General features: G+C 42.6%; 1 protein-coding gene and 1 long non-coding RNA gene across 12 annotated transcripts in view; one reads left to right on the top strand and one right to left on the bottom strand.

The window, feature by feature from the left end:
• ZNF185 (zinc finger protein 185 with LIM domain) overlaps positions 1–17,050 on the top strand; it is a 78,226-nt gene extending 61,176 nt beyond the window's left edge. For 7 of the 10 annotated variants that reach the window (XM_075941212.1, XM_075941213.1, XM_075941215.1 and 4 more), the window contains 6 exons: positions 3,509–3,610; positions 10,773–10,841; positions 13,118–13,198; positions 13,628–13,730; positions 14,547–14,645; positions 15,506–17,049. In XM_075941212.1, the coding sequence (XP_075797327.1) occupies positions 3,509–3,610; positions 10,773–10,841; positions 13,118–13,198; positions 13,628–13,730; positions 14,547–14,645 (454 nt within the window). In that variant the 3' untranslated portion in view covers positions 15,506–17,049. Of the gene's footprint in view, positions 1–3,508; positions 3,611–10,772; positions 10,842–13,117; positions 13,199–13,627; positions 13,731–14,546; positions 14,646–15,505 lie in introns of all 10 variants that reach the window. The other 3 variants (XM_006111329.4, XM_075941214.1, XM_075941217.1) reach the window with 2 other exon arrangements.
• The window catches only part of LOC142831314 (uncharacterized), an 86,888-nt gene that overhangs the window by 61,773 nt on the left and 6,885 nt on the right, over positions 1–18,230 (bottom strand). For both annotated transcript variants that reach the window (XR_012907035.1, XR_012907034.1), the window contains exon 2: positions 540–1,131. This is a non-coding gene — a long non-coding RNA (uncharacterized LOC142831314). The remainder of the gene's footprint in view (positions 1–539; positions 1,132–18,230) is intronic.

The raw sequence follows: 18,230 nt of genomic DNA, 5'->3' as shown, positions 1-18,230 counted from the left end.
GAGGCCAGTTCTTTGGAGGGAGAGTAGCCTATCTCATAATGAACCCTGGAGAACCAGCCTCCTCACGATCGCATCAAAGTGCACCGATAAATGGTATCATGCCCTGCTGTAAGGGCTTCAGGCAGTTACCGCGTTCCCCTCCTCCTCCACCTTTCTCAAACTCCTGCTGCTGCCAGTGAGAGGACATGTGAGGGGAAGTTGAACTCAACTCCCAAAGAAAAAAAGTCCAGAAGACTTGATTCATTAGGGCAGGAGCGGGGGAACCTTTTTGGGTCAAGGGCCTCTGGCCCACAGAGATATCAGTCAGGGCTGCCCAAAAGTGAGGTGCGCGCACATCCTTGATGTGGTGTGATTTTTTTTTTTAATTTAGAATTTTAGTGTGGTGGCTGAGTTTGGGAAGGGCTTTTGGAGCTTGCCCATATTTGGCTGCCCCTTCCTCCCTAAAAGCACTCCATGCAGGGGAGGGGCTTCCCTTCCCCCCCACTCTGGGGATGAATTTTCCCCTCCCCCTTCCCTCTCAATCCCACACGCCTCCTTACCTGCAAGAGTAGTTGTTGCTGGCATCTTCTGCAGCTGCGTGAAGCTGGGAAATAGCTCCAGCCTGTTCTTCACTGCTGCGTGGCCACCCAGTGTGGGGCAAGTGTGGCAAGCACAGAAATGCTGGAGGAGCTCCTGTTTGCACAGGGGCTCCAGCACAAGGAGCTTCCCCCTCCAGCCTGTTCTCCTGCGCAAGCCTCCCCTACATGAAGGAGAGGAGCCGGAAGTGCCTGGCCCACGGTGCAGTGGACACTGAGGGAGTTCTTTAAAGTGGCCCCCGGAACTTCCCGCAGCCTTTCACTGCTGCTGAACCCCCGAGGGCTGGATTAAATTGTTTGGCAGGCTAGAGATTCCCTACCACTGCATTAGGGAGAAAAAGATATTCTGCCTCCTCTCTCCAGTTGTGCATGATGAACCAGCAAGTGCTATTAGCTAGCTATGACTTTGTAAACTGGAATGCAGTATTCACATTTTTGGGCATGTTTTATTGCAGTGTGAGGAAGGCATTCCGAGGTTTCTTTTCAGAAGGCTGCTTGATGGCCAAGATGTTGCTCCACTTTGCACTTGGTGTAGTCACTTGTAGGGTCACGGCCTCTGCAACAATGAAGAGGAGAGAACTCATGTTTCACCTTGGACTTCCAGAAAACCATGGGCTATGTCTACACTTTGCTGGTTTTGCACAAGAAATATGCAAATGAGGCTGTGTGGAATATCGCCAAGCCTCATTTGCATAATTAACGAGCGGCTGCTTTTTCCACAAAAGGCTTTTGCACAAAAAGGACCCATCTACACTGCTCCTTCTTGCACAAAAACCCTCTCTTGTACAAGAGCCGTTTTTCCAGGGGAAAAAAGCGGAAAAACGGCTCTTGCACAAGAGGGGGTTTTTGTGCAAGAAGGAGCAGTGTAGATGGGTCCTTTTTGCCCAAAAGCATCTTGTGCAAAAAGTGACTGCTTATTAATTATGCAAATGAGGCTTGGTGATATTCCACACTTAGCCTCATTTGCATATTTCTTGTGCAGAACCAGCACAGTGTAGACATAGCCATGGATACTCACCCTTGGTGGCCAGTTTTTGTTTTCCAACATTATTGATGAAATTCATATTCATTAACTCTTACATTATTCTATGCTCTTCGAGGCTTTATACCCCAAGATTCCCAGAATGAATCATAATAGAGCTCAGTCTCAAAAATATTACAGCATATTACATACAGCTTTTATAATCACCAAAGCAGCATGATATTTTGAGAGGAAGCACAAGTCCCAGAAAATGCTCTGACTCCCATTTAAATCAGCTGGCTCATCCTCAGTGAGCTGGGGTCAGCCATGAAGTACTCTGCAATCATCTAGCAAAGACCCTTCACCCATTTGGAGACAAGTTGTTGCATTTCTTCAATGCTTGGGAAGTCATAGTGACAGACAACTGCATCCCAAGTACTATGAGACTAGAAGGGGGTTTTACTCATGATCGCCAAGTGAGGGAGGACTTCTAAAACTCATACATTTCAACAGGTTCATCAAAATACATATGATTTCACAATTCCCTAACATCAATTCTTCATTCCTTTGATCTCAGCACCTCATTTGCTGCCTTCCATATTCAGGATACCTACTTGCATGTGGCACTAGTGCCAAGTCTCAGAAAGGTTCTATGATTCATAGTAGTGGTCCAGCCTGATCAATGCACAATATTTCCCATTGGCCTGTCATTGGCCTAATTTGCATTTGATAGAGGTAGCCTACTTAAAGAAAATTCATGTCTTCCCTTACCTAGATGACTGATTAGCATGAGGCATCAGTGTTCCACCAGTTGAACTGCCATCATTTCAATGGTACTCGTACTGAATAAAGGAAAATCCTCACTAAACCCAACACAGAAAATCAAGTTAATTGGGTCACTACTCAATTCTATGAATGTGATGGCTTTTCTCCCATGAGAGATTTCAGACCAGCTGTGCCTCTCTCTCAACTCTCACCCTATTAGTGTAGTTCAAAGAGGTTTAATGGTCCCTACATTGGTGGATGGACCAGAACACCATATGTGGAGGTGTACTGTTTTTTTGCCCTCTTCCAGCCAAGACAATCAATACAGATGCCTCTCTGAAAGGGTGTGCTGCACGTCTTGGGGACTTGCAAACCAAAGCATTATGGACAGAATGAAAAGCAGCTCTTCATATCAATGTCTTTGAACTTTGAGCAGTTCATAAGGCTTGCACATCAAGGGCTTGTTAGTCCTGATACTAGCCAACAACATGACTGCAATCTACTGTGTAAACAGACAGAGAGAAACACACTCCAATAAGCTTTGCCAAGAGATGTTGAGACTCTGGGATATTTGGATCAAGGAAGGTGTTACTCTCATTGCTGCTCATTTGCCTTGTTTTGAGACCCAGTTCACACAATCTCTAAATTACTATTTTTTTGATATGCATATTTTTTCTCCATTTTCCACACAAGCTGTGGAGGAGATGGGCTTCTTGCTGTACGAGGGCCCCATGATATTCTAATGCAGAAGTCTCACAAAGAGTGTTTCTTTACACTCTAATTCCCCTGGTTAATTCCAGTGGCATGTTGCAAACCAAAATAACCTTCTAGAAGCTCCCCATCTAGAGACAGCAGCATTATTACACGATGTGCAGAGTACAATGAGCCCAATGTGAACATGACAAGGTAAGGAGCAAGGGAGTGTTTGCTGTTATGCCTCATACTTGTATCATCCTCTTCTAGTCTTGGTTTGTTCTCTAATAAAGACATTGTTGCAAAAGCCTGTTTCTTGACCAGTGGAAAGAGAGGGAGTTACAATAAGGTGGGTCAAAGCCTGTGGCGTCAGGCTATTAGGACATTAGCATGCAGCTACTTACCACTCTTTAAATAGCCTGGTTTGACCTCTTTCTCAGTGCACTGAATTGACTCTTGACTGGTTCAGATGCAAGTGTTTAAGGCTTTAATAGGCATTTTCTTCCTGTGTCAGGATTGACCCAGATTATGAAGAGAGACCTTCAACTAGCGGAGAAACCAGTCAGGAGAGTCCTCAAGCCAGGAGGCACAAGGAGCTTGACCTCAACTCAGCAAGGTAAGGAGCCAGTGCAGTTAAACCCATGCTTGTTATCTTGGATGTTTCTTGTTTCCCCTGTTGTTTCCATGAACTAACACATACTCTCAATTAAATCCTGACCTCACTAGTGGCAGTGGCAAAACTCTGTATGATTGTATACATCTATTAATAATGACAAGAGAGCTGGGATTTTATTCTCTTAGTGTGCTTAATTGTGTTTAATTTCTTGGCACCAGTTTGGTCAGAACATCACTAAGAGTACTATTGAATGTTGCATATCATAGAATACTAGGATTGGAAGGGACCTTGAGAGGTCATCGAGTCCAGTCCCCTGCCCTCATGGCAAGACCAAATACTGTTTAGACCATCCCTGATAGACATTTATCTAACCTACTCTTAAATATCTCCAGAGATGGGGATTCCACAACCTCCCTGGGCAATTTATTCCAGTGTTTGACTACCCTGACAGTTAGGAACTTTTTCTTAATGTCCAACCTAAACCTCCCTTGCTGCAGTTTAAGCCCATTGCTTCTTGTTTTATCCTCAGAGGCCAAGATGAACAAGTTTTCTCTCTCCTCCTTATGACACCTTTTTAGATACCTGAAAACGGCTATCATGTCCCCCCTCAATCTTCGCTCTTCTAAACTAAACAAACCCAATTATTTCAGCCTTCCTTCATAGGTCATGTTCTCTAGACCTTTAATCATTCTCGTTGCTCTTCTCTGGACCCTCTCCAATTTCTCCACATCTTTCTTGAAATGCGGTGCCCAGAACTGGACATAATTCTCCAACTGAGACCTAACCAGCGCAGAGTAGAGCGGAAGGATGACTTCTCGTGTCTTGCTCACAACACACCTGTTAATGCATCCCGGAATCATATTTGCTTTTTTTGCAACAACATCACACTGCTGACTCATATTCAGCTTGTGGTCCACTCTAACCCGTAGATCCCTTTCTGCAGTACTCCTTCCTAGACACTCACTTCCCATTCTGTATGTGTGAAACTGATTGTTCCTTCCTAAGTGGAGCACTTTACATTTGTCTTTATTAAACTTCATCCTGTTTACCTCAGACCATTTCTCCAATTTGTCCAGATCATTTTGAATTATGACCCTATCCTCCAGAGCAGTCGCAACCCCTCCCAGCTTGGTATCATCTGCAAACTTAATAAGCAAACTTTCAATGCCAATATCTGAATCGTTGATGAAGATATTGAAGAGAGCTGGTCCCAAAACAGACCCCTGCGGAACCCCACTTGTAATACCTTTCCATCAGGATTGTGAACCATTAATAACTACTCTCTGAGTACGGTTATCCAGCCAGTTATGCGCCCACCTTATAGTAGCCCCATCTAAGTTGTATTTGCCTAGTTTATTGATAAGAATATCATGTGAGACTGTATCAAACGCCTTACTAAAGACTAGGTATACCACATCCACCGCTTCTCCCTTATCCACAAGACTCGTTATCCTATCAAAGAAAGCTATCAGATTGGTTTGACACGATTTATTCTTTACAAATCCATGCTGGCTGTTACCTATCATCTTATTTTTTTCCAGATATTTGCAGATGAATTCCATAATTACCTGCTTCATTATCTTTCCTGGCACAGAAGTTAAACTGACTGGTCTGTAGTTTCCTGGGTTGTTCGTATTTCCCTTTTTATAGATGGGCACTATATTTGCCTCTTTCCAGTTTTCCATCTCTCCAGTTTTCCAGGATTTTTCAAAGATGATAGCTAAAGGCTCAAATACTTCCTTTGTCAGCTCCTGGAGTACTCGAGGATGCATTTCATCTGGCCCTGGTGACTTTCAGACATCTAGCTTTTCTAAGTAATGTTTAACGTATCCTTTTTTTATTTTAACTTCTAAACCTACCCCATTTCCACTAGCATTCACCATGATAAGCATCCTGTCACCATCAATCTTCTTGGTAAAAAGCAAAATGAAGAAGTCATTAAGCACCTCTCTCATTTCCAAGTCTCCTGTTATTGTTTCTGCCTCTTCACTGAGCAATGGGCGTACCCTGTCCTTGGTCTTTCTCTTGCTTTTAATAGATTTGTAGACTGTTTTCTTGTTATCCTTTATGTCTCTAGCTAGATTTAGTTCTTTTTGTGCCTTTGTCTTTCTAATCTTGCCCTGCATACTTGCATTATTTCCTTATATTCATCCTTTGTAATTTGACATAATTTCCACTTCTTATATGACCCCTTTTTGATTTTTAGAGCATGTAAGATCTCCTGGTTAAGACAGGGTTGTCTCTTGCCATACTTTCTATCTTTCCTGTGCAGTGGAATAGTTTGATTTCGGGCCCTTAATAATGTCCCTTTGGAAAAACTGCCAACTCTCTTCAGTTGTTTTTCCTCTTAGTTTTGCTTACCAGCTGTCTGAGTTTACTAAAATCTGCTTTCCTGGAATCCATTGTCTCTGTTTTGATGTTCTCCCTTCTACCATTCCTTAGAATAATGAATTCTATGATTTCATGATCACTTTCACTCAAGCTGCCTTCCACTTTCAAATTCTCAACCAGTTCCTCCCCCCTATCTGTTATAATCAAATCGAGAACAGCTTTCCCCCCCTCAGTAGCTTTCTCAACCTCCTGAAATAAAAAATGATCTCCAATGCAATCCAAGAACTTACTGGATAATCGGTGCCCGGTGCCCTGCTGTGTTAGTTTCCCAACATACTTCTGGATAGTTAAAGACCCCCATCACCTTTCTCCTGCCCTGTGCCTGTTTTGTCTCTCTGGGCTCTAAGATCTTTAGGGCCAATACTGCCTCTGGCTATGATTGCACAGAGTCTAGCAGAATGGGACCCTGGTCTTAGTTGTAGCCTGCAGGCATTTTGTAACATTAATAAATAGCAACAAAAAAATGCATGAGACATCCCCAGATTATGGGTTTCTCCTCACCACTCTGGCACAGTGCAATGTCAGTAGGTCAGTTTGGTATTCTGGAAATTTGCCTTATGTTACTGAGACTCAGGGGGAACTTGTTACAGTGCACAAAGCAAAGGAATCACATGTCCAAGTCAGAGAGCTGTTCATTTCTATAGCTCTGAATGGATACAGATTTATACCCAGAGGTGCAGAGAGCCTTGTCCACACAACTGCAGGGCTCTCCCTGGAACCATGTCAGCAAGAGGAGTAGAACATGGGGCTGCAGCTCCTAGGTGCCAGCATCCCATGCCAGCAGCTCCTGCATTGTGGCTGTACAACCCCCATTCCTGCCCCAGTAATAGGTAAAGGGATGGAGCTGTTGATGGCCATGGGTGAAGCTTCAGTCAGCTGCTTTGGAATGGGAGGCAGGAAGCAGAGTTGAGATTTTGACAAAGGCAGAGATAGGTCATAAGGTGATGTGATTACTCACGATCTGGAAAAAAATGATTGCCACTACTAGAGCCACTTGTACCTGCTGGGATGCATACGGCTGTCTTTAATCTAGATTAATTGTTCCCGGCAGATGCAAAGCAGGATGAGGCTATGATGTGTCCTCATCTACAAGATGTTTGGTGAAAACTTTTTGTTATTCCATTGGTGGGCTCCCCATATGCAACACAAAATCCACATTATACTATCTCTACAAAACCCATGATCAGTCATATTGGCTCCCATATTGGTACTGTGTGAACTTTTCTACAGTACTTCACAACATTTAAGACCCTACAAGCACAGCATGACATGTATTGTGAGTAGTGGGTCTTGAGAAGGGACTTCTAGAGGGGAGAGAGGTGACTAGCGAGGTCCCTCAAGGTTCTGTCTCTGACCAATCCTATTCAACTTATTTATAAATGATCTAGCGAAAGGGGTAAACAATGAGGTAGCAAAATTTGCAGATGATAACAAACTGCTCAAGATAGCTAAGACCAAAGCAGCCTATGAAGAGCTTCAAAAAGATCTCACCAAACGAAATGATTGGGCAACAAAATGGCAAATGAAATTTAATATTGATAAATGTAAAATAATGCACAATGGAAAAAATAATCCCAACTATACATACAATATGATGGGGACTAATTTAGCTACAGCTACTCAAGAGAGAGATCTTAAAGTCATTGTGGATAGTTCTCTGAAAATATCTACTCAATGTGTAGCAGCTGTCAAAAAAGCAAACAAAATGTTAGGAATCATTACAAAGGGGACAGAGAACAAGACAGAGAATATCTTATTGCCTTTATATAAAACTATGGTGTGCCCACATCTTGAACACTGTGTATTGATGTCATCGTCTCATCTCAAAAAAGATACATTGGCATTGGTAAAAGTTCAGAAAAGGGCAACAAAAATGATTAGAGGTTTGGAATGGGTCCCATATGAAGAGAGATTAAAAAGACTGGGAGTTTTCCGCTTCGAAAAGAGGAGACTAAGGGGAGATATGATAGAGGTCTATAAACTCATGACTGGTATGGAAAAAGTGAATAGGGAAAAGTTATTTACTTATTCCTATAGTATAAGAACCAGTGGTTACCAAATGAAATTAATAGGCAGCAGGTTTAAAACAAACAAAAGGAATTTTTTCTTCATTCAGAGCACGGTCAACCTGTGGAACTCCTTGCCAGAGGATACGTTGAAGGCTAGAATTTTAACAGGGTTCAAAAGAGAGCTATATAGATTAATGGAGGTTAGGTCCATCAAAGGCTATTAGGCAGGATGGGTAGGAATGGTGTCCCTAGCCTCTGTTTGTCTGTAAATGGATGACAGGAGAGGGATCACATGATCATGTGTTCCCTCCCTCTGGGTCATCTGGTATTGGCCATTGTTGACAGACACAATACTAGGCTAAATGGACCTTTGGTCTGACCCAGTATGGCCATTCTTACGTTCTTATGATGTTCTTATGTTCCTGTGGGTATGAACATCAAGTGTGGAATTCCTAGATATCCTAGAACTACAGAGTCTGACACTAAACAGGATTCTTCTAAGGCAGATTAGTTATGCTCCATACAGGTTGGTAGGCATGGCTATTTCTGGTAACATCTTAACAATCATGGTCCACTCTGTTCTCTGTGGGCACTTTTGGTTCCACTGCATTCTTTTTCTATGGATAAAAGTTTGTGCCAAGGATGCTGGCGAGGTAGTTCCCTTCCATCTCCTGTTGTACAGAACGTTATGTGCCAGTTGTCCACCTAGCCATGGCGCTCTCATCTCAGAGAAAGCTACATGATTCTGTATGACCTTTGGTCTTTTGTAGACCCTCCATTTGCTGTGCTGGCCAAGCATTAATCTTCTGAGAAGCGCTGCCTCTTTCTAAGCTGTTGTGTGTGCCAGGTTTGGGAAGGAACAAGCACCTATCTTACCTGTAACAAAATATCAATCAGGATGTTATTTTATGCAATGGAGGAACTTCATAGTGTGTCACATCCTTGAAACAATGTCATTGTTTTCGTGCTTATCCATTCTCCCCTAGCATGCAGACCTGGCATCTGTTGTGATTCAGGTTTCAGGTGTCTGTAGCCTTTTTCCCCCTCATACATGCTTCCCTCAACTACAAGTGAGAGAGTCTCCATGTCAGTCGCCAGCTCTCAGCACCCCAGTCCATCAACCATGGGACACAAGTCCAGTGCCAGCAGGGCAAGGTACAGAGTGGAGGAAATTTACTTTTGTTTGTTGTTCTGAGTAATTCTCCTGTTCTCATGCACAGATCTTCACTAAGAGCAGAATCCTGGGCTTGATGCCTGTGAATGGCTCCTGCTTCAGTGAAATGGGAGCCTTCTGGATATACACCGTGTTTAAGTGTTGTGGTGCTAGGCATCATAGAGACAGAAGATAAAGCTAGAATTTGGCTCACTGAGTAGACTTCCCCTGTTCTGTTTCATGTAGCTGATGAATACCTTATGAGCTCTGGAATATGGAATGACATCATGCAGCTTGCAAACTTTTCTGCCCTGTTCTTTTAGCCCCAGATTGGAAGGCTCTGATTCCATTTGGGTCACAGGCCATCTGACAAGCTGGACTCATTTCTGAGGAGGGGTAATTCTAAAAAGACATAGCATAGCCTAGGCAAGACCAAAATACACCCACAGTGGAGCACTGAAGCATATAGACCACCTTAGCTTCACTGTGGAAGCTGGTTGGCCTGCAAGGACCACGGTGCCCTAGTCAGATAAATGGGGTATTGCATGCTGGCACTTAGTCTCCACAGGCTGCATCTTAAAGCTGTAATTGGTCCATTTGATGCAAATTAGCTGTAGCTTTCAAGCTCCTTGCTAAGTTGTCAAATTGGGCGTCTGTTCACTAGTGTGGCAGTGCCCTGTACTCACTGCCACACTGTCTATGACAATTGCTGGGCAAGCAGAGACTGCTCATCTGAGGTGCTTGCTCTGGAAAGTCTATGAAAAAGAAAAAGGCTCTGTTTGTCTTTCCTTAGCTTAATTTGATGATCGAAGAAAGGGTTAGTCATAGCCGCAAAGATAGCTATGAAAATGAATTGTGGAGAAAGAAGAGTTGCATAAACTTGGCTTCAGAGGAGCTCGTTCTCACAGGCTCTGACAGTGTGCTGGCAAGCAAGGTGACTTGTGCAGGGGTGGCTTGTGACAGGTGCAGACAGATGGGGGGCAGGTCACTTTGAAGAAAGCATTACAAAGTGGGAGGCGGGACAAGTGCAAGGAGATTCAGCTTCCTGATCTTCAAGGAAAAACAGCACAAAGGATAACAATCAATTGGCAAGGTCACTGAGTATCACTATAGAAGGGTTTTAATGTTGCAGGACAAAGAGAATGAGAGATAGGTAATGATTATTACATCCTGAGATTATTGGAAATGGTCAAACTGAATATAAATTAAGATTCAGTGATAATCCAATAGCACTTGCATCCCACTTTCTCTCTCTAATGCACATGCGTGTGTGCGCACCTACCCACACATATATATACACACACACACAGAGGATACGGCTACACTGCGGGAGGGGGGCTCAAAGAAGGTATGCAAATTGTGCTTGCATTTGCATACCACCTTCTTTTTTTTTTCCGGAAGAGTATTTTCCAAAATGTGGGGGGGGAACTCCTCTTTCGAAAGCTTGTAAACATCGTTTTAGGAGGAATAAGGGGGCAAGCGCAATTTGCATACCTTCTTCAGAAAAAACCCCACAGTGTAGCTGTACCAACAGTCTCTCTCACTTTTCCACACTTCCATTAGTTCCTCTAATGTGAATGTTTCTGTTACTGTCTCCATCCTTCTCTAGCAAAGGGATCCTCTTTGTGAAGGAATATGTGAACAGCCGTGAATTATCTTCCACTCCACACTACAGCAGGTATGGCTCACTCCACAGTGAAGATGCAGAACTGAGTCTATTAGGGTTAGAGGAAAGAAACAGTCACACTGAAATTCCCAAACCTCAGTGTGTGATGCTGTTGGGCTTCATTGCATGTTTGCAAAAGTGGTTGTATTTGGTGAGAAAATATTTTTGTGGGTTTTCTGTCAAAAATATGCGTATTTTGATTGAAAATTATCTATGTTCAAGACAAAACTCACAGTGGCTGTGTCTAGACTGGCAAGTTTTTCCACAAAAGCAAGTGCTTTTGTGGAAAAACTTGCCAGCTGTCTACATTGGCCCCTTGAATTTCCACAAGAACACTGACTTCCTACTGTCTGAAATCCGTGCTTCTTACGGAAATACTATGCTGCTCCCGTTCGGGCAAAAGTCCCTTTTGCGCAAAAGGGGCCAGTGTAGACAGCTCAGATTTGTTTTGCGCAAAAAAGCCCCGATCGCGAAAATGGTCCATAAAAGTGCTTTTGCAGAAAAGCGTCCGTGCCAATCTAGACGCTCTTTTCTGCAAATGCTTTTAACGAAAAACGTTTCCATTAAAAGCATTTGCAGAAAATCATTCCAGTCTAGACGTAGCCCAGTGTGTTTTAAATTTTGTTTAAAGTTGGTGAAGTTATTCCAGATTCTCACCACTATAATTGAGAGCAGCATTTGACTTTCTTTGCTTTCTGTTCATGTTCATCTGGTAAACATTAACACCTTGCTAAAATGCATACGTGCCATGCTCACCTCAAAAAAGATATTTTGGCCTTGGAAAGGGTTCAGAGAAGGGCAACTAAAATGATTAGGGGTTTGGAACGGGTCCCATATGAAGAGAGGTTAAAGCGACTGGGACTTTTCAGTTTAGAAAAGACGAGACTGAGGGGGGACATGATAGAGGTATTTAAAATCAAGAGTGGTGTGGAGAGGGCGGATAAAGAAAAGTTATTTATTAGTTCCCATAATAGAAGAACTAGAGGACACCAAATGAAATTAATGGGTAGCAGGTTTAAAACTAATAAAAGAAAGTTCTTCACACAGTATGTAGTTAATCTGTGGAACTCCTTGCCAGAGGAGGCTGTGAAGGCTAGGACTATAACAGAGTTTAAAGAGAAGCTAGATAATTTCATGGAGGTTAGGTCCATAAAAGGCTATTAGCCAGGGGATAGAAATGGTGTCCCTGGCCTCTGTTTGTCAGAGGCTGGAGAAGAATGGCAGGAGACAAATTGCTTGATAATTGTCTTCGGTCCACCCTCTCTGGGGCACCTGGTGCTGGCCACTGTCAGTAGACAGGCTACTGGGCTAGTTGGACCTTTGGTCTGACCCAGTACGGCTGTTCCTATGTGCTTTTGTCCTCACTCAGGACAGCACTAGAATGTATAACTCCCTGTCCACAGCAATGTTACTTTTGTCAGTTTCTAGCTATTCTGATCTCAAAAGCAGGCCTTAGTAACTTCAAGATGTGCTTTTATATTTGGAATATCTGTATTTCTATTTGTAGTTCTAATTCAATTGCATTTAAGAAAGTAAACAAATGTGAAGGTCACTGGGGCAAGAATTGAATCTTTTGTCTGTGGAGTGCTGATCTCATAGCATTGGTATTGGCAGATATACTATAATCAGTAGTAATGATATCCTAACCTAAAGTGTTATTAGGATGCCATGTGTGAAATTGTGGCTCCACTGATATCAGTGGGAGTTTTTTCATGGGCTTCAGTGGAGCCAGAATTTCACCTGCCCAGGGCCTATGCAAATGAGTTAGTGGTCTCAGAATGTATCTATCCAGCAAAAACTGTGCCCAAGCCAGCCTGTCTGAGCTATGCTGATTCCAGTTACGGTAAGTAACAATAGAAGTGAAGGCAGCACAGTATGAGCTTCAGTGTGGGTCATATTGGCTTGGCACCAGCCTTCGTGCTTGCCCATTCTGAGGCCCACACTGTGCAGTCTTTTCTATAGTTATCCACCTCGTTGGATTCAAGCTAGCTGGGTAAGCCAGCCTGTGCGCAGCTTCTACTGTAGACATTCCCTCTGCCCAGTTCACAAAAGCATATACCTTGGTTAGCAGCCTTGTTATCATACTTAGTAGGAACTCACTTTTCAGAAAATGTCAGTTGTTATTTAATAGGCTAGGGGTGACCCTCCTGTTGGAGAAGAGGCACCTGGGAAGTTGGTCTGCAGCACTGTGACCCAGTTAGAATTTTTGGATGCTCTGCACTGATTAATGTTTCCACTCCTATACATGACTGTCTAAGTAATGGTCCCTCCCTCCCTCTGTTCTGCAGTGGCAGTCTGGTTGATTTGTCTGAGAAAGAGAGAGCAAGCTACAGTAATGCCAGCTACCTGCACAGCAGTGCTGCCCCAAGGTAAAACAATTCCTTGCAGCAGAATGTTCCCAAAGGCACATTATACAGAAACGTTCTTTCAGGCGTTCCTATATACGCTCTTTTAGATCACATGCAGGTGTTCAGAAAAATAAGGCTCTTTTGTTTGGCTTCTTTGTAAAAAAAAGTTAGAAATGTCCAAGAAGAATAAAGCGCATCAGCCACAGAGTAACTGGGGGTGGTGTTGAAACCGCTTCCTGCTGCCATGCTGCGTTGGGATATTTACATAGGACTCTTTGTGTTTCAACTCTGGCAAACCTGCTACCTCACACATGCGTTTGTATTGACTTCTGGCACAGACAAGACATGTGGATAGTCGTCTTCTTTCATACTGTGTGGTAGTCTGGGACAGGAACGGTTTGTGTTCTTGAGGTGGTGTGATTCATGGGTCCTTTCTTGTCCAACCCACAGGTCATGTGAAGGAGTCTGCACTTACTGTGGCCGTGAGATCCGAGATTGCCCTAAAATAATGATAGAACATCTCAATGTTTACTGCCATGAATACTGCTTTAGGGTAAGGGACATTATTACTAAAGGTCATTCTCTACATGTTTTTATGTAATGGAGCTGGAGCGGGAGTCTTGTGGGAAACTGATTGTGGGCTGGGAAAGGGATCTTAGGGTAATATTTGTTCAAATTTTGATATGAAAAAAATTAAGTGATACTTCATCTTGGAGTAGGAAGTCATGTGACCGCAGATTTTGAAAGTGCTCACAAAAATTATCTCCAGCCACTGTATAAACTAATTGTTGAACTAGAAGATCCTTTTGTTATCGTGGTGATTTAACTGATTTTATAATCCAGTGAAATTAAACACCAAATTGACCATACAAGCAGTGATTGTCAAGCACTAGGTGGCTCAGAGGGTTTATAACAGTCGAAATGTTTTATAGCCAATAGTGACTGAAACTTGTTGATATCAGGTGAGTAATGTGAATTTAGTTGGTGGCCTTAATTCACAATTGACTGTTGTTTGCATCAAAAAGTCAATCCCCACAATTAGCAACCCAAGGAGAGAGGTTGAATTTTGGGTGTGTTATGGAGACTGACAGTCGCTTTCTTCCTGAAGTTGATATGCATTCCTCTGGGTTGACACACATTGAGGTGGGAAGGTGCATAAATGGAGCTTGTTGTGATATAGCTTGTTCTGTACTGTACAGAAGCAGAGGTTTTTAGTTTCCAGGGCCATTAATCCAGCAACTTTCACCAGCTTTAAGTTCATTTAAAAAATACAGAAATTGCCATCCATTTCTCAATTCTCTTCCTATATATGCATCTAAGTAGAGCTCTATAGTAGTAACCATCCAATCCACTGGTTTTGTTTCCATAGTGTGGGATTTGCCATAAGGCAATGGGTGACCTCCTGGATAAAATATTTATTCATCGTGACATTGTCCACTGTGACCAGTGCTATGAGAAGCTTTTCTAGGTGAGTGCCATGTTTTCCAGTGGTGGCATGACTGGATGGACACTAGTTCATGGAGAGCATAAAGAATGGCGAGTACACTGGCAGTTATAGGGTGGTCAACAGTTCTGCACATCTCATGTGCACAAGAATCTTCTTGACCCACGATGGAAGGCACTAAGCCCCAGCCATTGCATTGTTATTGCAAGTCCCTGATTTACAGAAATATATTGCTAGTTCAAAGGATCTGCATAACTGGGCAAGTCACTTCAGACATATTCTCTAGAAATGAAGAATTCTTGATCTCAGGTGGCCAAATCAAGCAGAAACCTGGCTTGATTAGTGAACAAAATGACATTTGCACATGGATCTCTTCTTCAGTATCAGCTGGACACAATATTCCTCCTGCTTTCCTGTAATAACCTGGGGTGCAGTGTTGCTGTGCACTGTTAAAGAGCTGCCCAATTCCCACTTAGATGTGGCAGCACTGCAGTGGTAGGTGAAATGATTCCTGATTGTGAAGATTTGGGGGGGGGGGGGTTCAAAATAGTATGAAAAAGTCTAAATCTAAGAAACTGTGCTATAGTTTTTGCCAACCCTAAAGGAAATAGATTGATTTTGTTTGGTAGTTGCTAGCTTGAAATAAAAGGAGCAAACATAAGATAAAACGAGTGGCGTCTGACACTACAATAAGCTCAGAAATGGTTCTCTCTCTGATTATCTGTATACATGCTTCACTGCACACATGACTGCTGTACTGTCACTTTTGCTTAGATAAAACTAAGCATCTCACTCCTCCTAGGCTTATATCTGCTTTAGCTCTGTAAAGCCATTTTCTGTGTAGCACCCTGTTCTTGCACTCAACTTCTCTTCTTTGATCTTAGGTCTTGAAAAACTGAAGGAGCCAGTCTGTTGGAAGACTTCTTCAGCAATATGTATGGGATTGCATCCAGCAGTGCATGACTGGCTGACTAAGATACCAAATCTCCTGCTCCCCCTTTCCTGGAGTTATTTTCCTCTCACCATCTCATCACAATGGATGAGTTTAACATCCACTAGTTTATTTTGTCATCAGCACACAAGAGACGTGCCAACATTAAGAAGAAAAGGCAGTGTCCTCTGCAAAAAAGAAATGTCCTGATTTTTCAAAGCTTCTGAGTACTCCAGCTACCATTAACTTCAGTGGAATTTGTGGGTACTCAGCAACCAGGAAATCAGAAGCATATCTCTGAGGCTGATGTGCTAGGATTCTCTTTTATCTTCGCTTTTATTTGATTTTTATAGTAGGCACACATCTGCATCTGATGCCATCAGTCAGGCTGCCAATAGGTAATAGAGGTGTGAAAGCCCAAGCTTAGGGCCATGGAAATGTATCCAGGCTGAATCTAGCTGTAGGAGAGGCTTCATCTCCATATTCTGAGGGAAAATAACAATTGCTTCCCTCTTGTCTGCAATGGATTTTCTGAAGAACCTGGAGACTGGCTTTGCCTTAATTGCATGTCAGGTTCAGTTTCCCTTCTTTTCCTGTTCTTTTGGGGTTTCCTTTAGCAGCACACATGTCTGCTGCATGTTTTGAAGAACTTGCACATTTTTTCACTTGGAATTCTAGTTTAACTTTGAGTGCAGTGACTGATGTACACAATCACAAACTGAGGTGGTAACAAGAGTTGTACATAACTAAAAATAGGGATCTCAAGTAATTTTTAGCTCCCATATTCAGACTTTGAGAATTATGCCATTAAAATTGTTGATCAGCAAACCCTGAATACTTAGCCATCTTACTTTAAAATATAGCTCCAAGTATGGAGGAAAATATATTGTATTATCTTAGAAAGCAATAGAGCTAATACGGAGACAATAATTACCTATGAAACGCTTTATGTGCCCTGTGATAGGGGCTGACATGCATGCAAAAGCCCAGCAACGTAACCTTTTCTAGAGCACAGTGCTTCACAACCTCTTCTAGCAGTCGTGCTTATTAATCAGGCATGAGGGCATGATCCTAGGAGCACTCCCTAAGTAGAACTCCCATTGAAATCAGTAAGAGTTCTGCCCCTGGAACGCATGTAAGTTCTGACCTTAAAATTGTGGCTGTATCTGTGGCTTGGGGAACCAAGGCAACAATGAGGATTTGAGCAGGCACAGCTGAACATGAGGTGTCTCATGTTGGACACCTCAAAATTGAGGTACCCCAAATCACTGATCACTTTTGAAAATCTTGGCTTGAAGAACCTTGGGAATCACTGGAAGAGTAGCTAGGACAAGATAGTGATAGAAATGTAGCTGTGTTAGTCTGGTGTAGCTGAAACAAAATACAGGAATATGTAGCACTTTAAAGACTAACAAGATGGTTTATTAGATGATGAGCTTTCGTGGGCCAGACCCACTTCCTCAGATCAAATAGTGGAGGAAAATAGTCACAACCATATATACCAAAGGATACAATTAAAAAAAAGAACACACATGAAAAGAACAAATCAAATTTCAGAACAGAAGGGGGATGCGGGGGGGGGGGGGGGAAGGTAAATGTCTGTGAGCTAATGGTATTAGAGGTGATAATTGGGGAAGCTATCTTTGTAATGGGTAAGATAACTGGGGTCTTTGTTGAGACCCCGGCGTAGAGTGTCGAATTTTAGCATGAATGACAGTTCAGAGGATTCCCTTTCAAGTGCAGATTTAAAAGGCTTCGGAAGCAGGATGCAGGTAGTTAAGTCGTTGACAGTGTCCTTTCTGGTTGAAATGGCAAGAAACTGTTTTTTCTTTGTGATCCTGTCTAATATCTGTTTTGTGGGCATTGATCCTTTGGCGAAGTGTCTGAGACATTTGTCCAGTGTACAAAGCAGACGGACACTTTCAGCACATGATAGCATAAATTATATTTCTGGATGCGCAGGAATATGTGTTCTTGATCTTATAACTCTCTTGGTTAGGTCCAATAATGGTATCAGCAGAGTGAATATGTGGACAAAGCTGGCAACGGGGTTTGTTGCAAGGGAAGGTACCGGGGTTGGTATTAGTGTGGTGTGTCCTGCGGTTGTTGGTAAGAATCATCTTTACCTCCTCCCCTCCTCTCCCCGCGCATCCCCCTTCTGTTCCGAAATTTGATTTGTCCTTTTCATATGTGTTCTTTTTTTTAATTGTATCCTTTGGTATATATGGTTGTGACTCTTTTCTTCCACAATTTGATTTGAGGAAGTGGGTCTGGCCCACGAAAGCTCATCATCTAATAAACCATCTTGTTAGTCTTTAAACTGCTACATAGCCCTGTATTTTGTTAGGACAAGATAGATATCTTTGGGGCACTATTTGTTGCAAGACTGCTGTTGCAAGTCTGGCACTCCCAGCCTCAAGGGATTATTTAAAATACACCACCATTACACTACTATTTGTGCACTTTTGCAGAAGATACACACAGATAATTGTTAACTATATTCAATAGTTCTCTGCCGTTGGATATGCTCTTGCAAAGCATTGCAGAATAGGCTTCAATTCATTATATTTTTTGCTTCATTGTTGTTGATTGCTCTGTAGCACCTATTTAACCACTATGTACAATTCTAATAAATACCGAGGCATTACAAGTGTCATACTGTAAACATGTTCTTATTG

This window comes from Pelodiscus sinensis, chromosome 13 (assembly GCF_049634645.1).
Source record: "Pelodiscus sinensis isolate JC-2024 chromosome 13, ASM4963464v1, whole genome shotgun sequence".
Taxonomy (NCBI): domain Eukaryota; kingdom Metazoa; phylum Chordata; order Testudines; family Trionychidae; genus Pelodiscus; species Pelodiscus sinensis.
The sequence above is the reverse complement of the archived record's forward strand: the minus strand, read 5'-3'. Positions and strand labels throughout refer to the sequence as shown.